This window comes from Odontesthes bonariensis, chromosome 15 (genome assembly GCF_027942865.1).
Source record: "Odontesthes bonariensis isolate fOdoBon6 chromosome 15, fOdoBon6.hap1, whole genome shotgun sequence".
In the NCBI taxonomy this organism is placed as follows: Eukaryota; Metazoa; Chordata; class Actinopteri; order Atheriniformes; family Atherinopsidae; genus Odontesthes; species Odontesthes bonariensis.
Window position 1 is genome coordinate 31,755,139 of NC_134520.1, and position 2,886 is coordinate 31,758,024.

The 2,886-nt window shown below is 41.7% G+C and overlaps 1 protein-coding gene across 1 annotated transcript; it reads left to right on the forward strand.

The window, feature by feature from the left end:
• The first annotated feature begins 263 nt into the window (after positions 1 to 263).
• rgs16 (regulator of G protein signaling 16) lies at positions 264 to 1,962 on the forward strand. The gene is made up of 5 exons (XM_075484467.1): positions 264 to 397; positions 583 to 666; positions 754 to 815; positions 934 to 1,100; positions 1,198 to 1,962. Exons 1-5 carry the CDS (start codon positions 354 to 356, stop codon positions 1,411 to 1,413), a joined length of 573 nt encoding a protein of 190 aa, XP_075340582.1. The 5' UTR covers positions 264 to 353; the 3' UTR covers positions 1,414 to 1,962.
• The last annotated feature ends 924 nt before the right edge of the window (positions 1,963 to 2,886 follow it).

The window sequence follows — 2,886 nt, forward strand, 5'->3', positions numbered from 1 at the left end:
AAAACATGCAGTATTGACATACTGTATGAGTTTGAAAGAGAAGGGTGTAAACTAAACACTGGAAGTTTCGTGGTGTAATTTCCCAGCTTTGTCCTTGTGTATCCTCTCCTGTTTTCTACCTCTGTGTGTTTGTGTGTGCGACATCAGTGTCTCTCACTATGAGTCTCTCTGCCTCTCTTTTATTGGCTCACAGGGCTGATGGCACGTCACAGGCAGGGGGCGGCATGACTATAAAGCTTCTGCTCTGACTCCGTTCAGGCACAGACAATCGAGCTGCTGACTGAGCTTTACTAAACGGATACTTAAGCACCACCTGTTCGAGACACCACCCGCATCAGCTCCAACCTGCTGCTATGTGTAACAGACTTGCATCGCTGCCGACCTGCTGCTTGGAAAGGTACATCCTGCTTCATGCAAAGACTGATGTTTTTGGATTTGGATCATATGATATAGAGGCAGCTTTACATCTGTTTGTAAGCCTTTGAAAAGCTAAAATCTTTTAACCTGCGTAGGCTTTTTTGTGGATATGCAACTAAGGTCATTTGAAAAAATGTGTCTAAGCTGTTTTCATTATTTTCTCAGGGCCAAGGAGCTGAAAGCAAGGCTGGGAAGCATTCTGCAAAAGCCCAACTGGACTCTATCCTGTTCCAAGATAGGAAAAAATAAGTAAGTAGAGCAGCGACAGGATGAGATTATGGTTCAGTGTTTGATTTAATTTTAGGTTATATCTAAACCTGCTTCTTCTATTTTCAGGCCAACCCTGGAGGAATGTCTTAGGTGGAAAGAGTCGTTTGAAAAACTCCTGTGCAGCAAATGTAAGTAAACCTTCAGATCTGTGCATTTTCCAGTAAAATAAACATGCACACACACGCATTCATGCAGCATCTAGACCCATTGTGTATAAATAGTAATCGCATTTTTGTCTCTTTGCAGATGGACTTTGTGCCTTCACAACCTTCCTTGTAACAGAGTTCAGCGAGGAGAACATTGCTTTCTACTTTGCCTGTGAGGATTACAGAAGAACCAAGTGTGCTGCCAAACTACCCGCTAAAGCCCAGAAGATCTATGATGAATTCATCGGCAGCGAAGCTCCTCGAGAGGTAAGAAGCTAAGAAAAAAATTCTCATGGCTAATATTCTTCACAAAATCTTATATGAAACCCAGGCTAACTTTGTGCCCCTTTGTTTCTTTTTGAAGATAAATATTGACCATGAAACCCGTGACATCACCAAAGCCAACATGCAAGCCCCGTCACCTTCTAGTTTTGATCAAGCCCAGTACAAGATCTACATGCTGATGGCCAAAGATTGCTACCCTCGCTTCCTCCGCTCTCCAGCCTACAGAGATTTAGTATGCCAAGCCAAACCCAGCACCAAGGCCGACAAGCAGTCGCAGGAAGAAAAAAAGGTGTGAAATCTCTCCGTGAGCTTGGGAGGGACTGTTTTTTTGTAAAATGCATAAAAAGGCATGGCATTGTAAAGCCCACGCCGACACCGGTGCAGACGCAGAGGTTGGCCCTGCCCTGCACTGCAGAGGCCGTCTCTGTGAAGACGAGGGGAGGCTGAAAAGACGGGCAGGTGGAGGAAAAGCTGAAGGCTGCTGTCCTAAAGTCGACTGACGTGCCAATGCGGACGGAGTCAGGAGGTCATGAGAAAGATACACAGACTGACAATCAATAAGAAGAAGAGCAGAAGCCGGAAAAGCACTTTTATTTGCCATCAGGCAAACTTTTTTTCAGTTGTCATGTGAAATGTTCTGTCAAAGTTGTGCACCTCTATGTTTACCAGACCTGTGGAGTGCTTGTATTTATTTGTATTTATTTTCTTGTGAAGATTTTTGTTGCATTTTTACCAAACAAAGAAATTTGCTATTTAATGTATATGGTATTTATATGATTATTTTTGTTTTACTTACAAGAAAATCAGTTGAAATATTTGAAAAATAAAGTGTGGAATTGCGTAACTTTATCGTCCTCATTGAACAAAATCAATAAGATTAGTTGCTTAGCAGAGCTAAATATTTAGTTGCAACACAGTAGTCTGATCGATAAAGCAGTTAATGACACTCTGAAGGATCTCATTTACTCTAGTGACACAGCTGAAACGTTTAATACAAACACGGGTTTGTACGTGATTTGTACAAATACGCAGAGACAGCTTGTGTAATCTTATCGAATCTAGAAATGACAATGACATACAGTATTTGTCATCTTTGTGAGTCATTCTGCGGATGAACAATACTGCTGTTCACCTTGGAAACTCCTCTACTCCGTGTCATAAAGAAGACAGACAATGGCTCCCTCGGATGAATGAGAGAGCTTTCCAGCAAACAGGAAGCACGAGAAGGTGATGTGACAGCAATAACGTAATGGGAAACGCTGTAAAACTTAGTTAATACCTTAGATACTGGGTTTGCCCGTGTCATCAACATCAGATAATAAATTGCAGGGAAGTTGCTACCAAAATAAAACACAACTGCTGCTGCTGCTTGCCAACCAAACCAGCAGACACAAGTCATAACAGAGGGATAAAACAAATCTCTCCACAGCCTGTAGTTAGATAATAATGCTTGTGATTACAACAATGATGCTGCTTATATAATTTGCTCTCATTAAAGTGTAATCTATTACCATCATGATTTCCTTGGTGCGGTGTACATTGACCACAGGCACAGTTTGTGTATTCAGATGTCATCAGTGTAGAGTGGAGCCATTATTAGGTGGACAACAGCTGGTCCACAGGCCTGATCTATATGTACATCTCATAATACTGCCGCCTTTTCCATAGTAACCCTCTGACATTTTTATCTAGATCTACACACAGCAATGACCATTAGTAACACCGGCTTCAGGTAGTTTAGATGTGGAATAAGAAATAAGAAACAAAT

Excerpts from the sequence above, each read along its gene's own strand:
- rgs16 (XM_075484467.1), top strand. The coding sequence starts at position 354 with ATGTGTAACAGACTTGCATCGCTGCCGACCTGCTGCTTGGAAAG. Across the intron at positions 398-582 it reads CCGACCTGCTGCTTGGAAAG|GGCCAAGGAGCTGAAAGCAA; the intron begins GTACATCCTGCT and ends TTATTTTCTCAG. Across the intron at positions 1,101-1,197 it reads GCAGCGAAGCTCCTCGAGAG|ATAAATATTGACCATGAAAC; the intron begins GTAAGAAGCTAA and ends TTCTTTTTGAAG.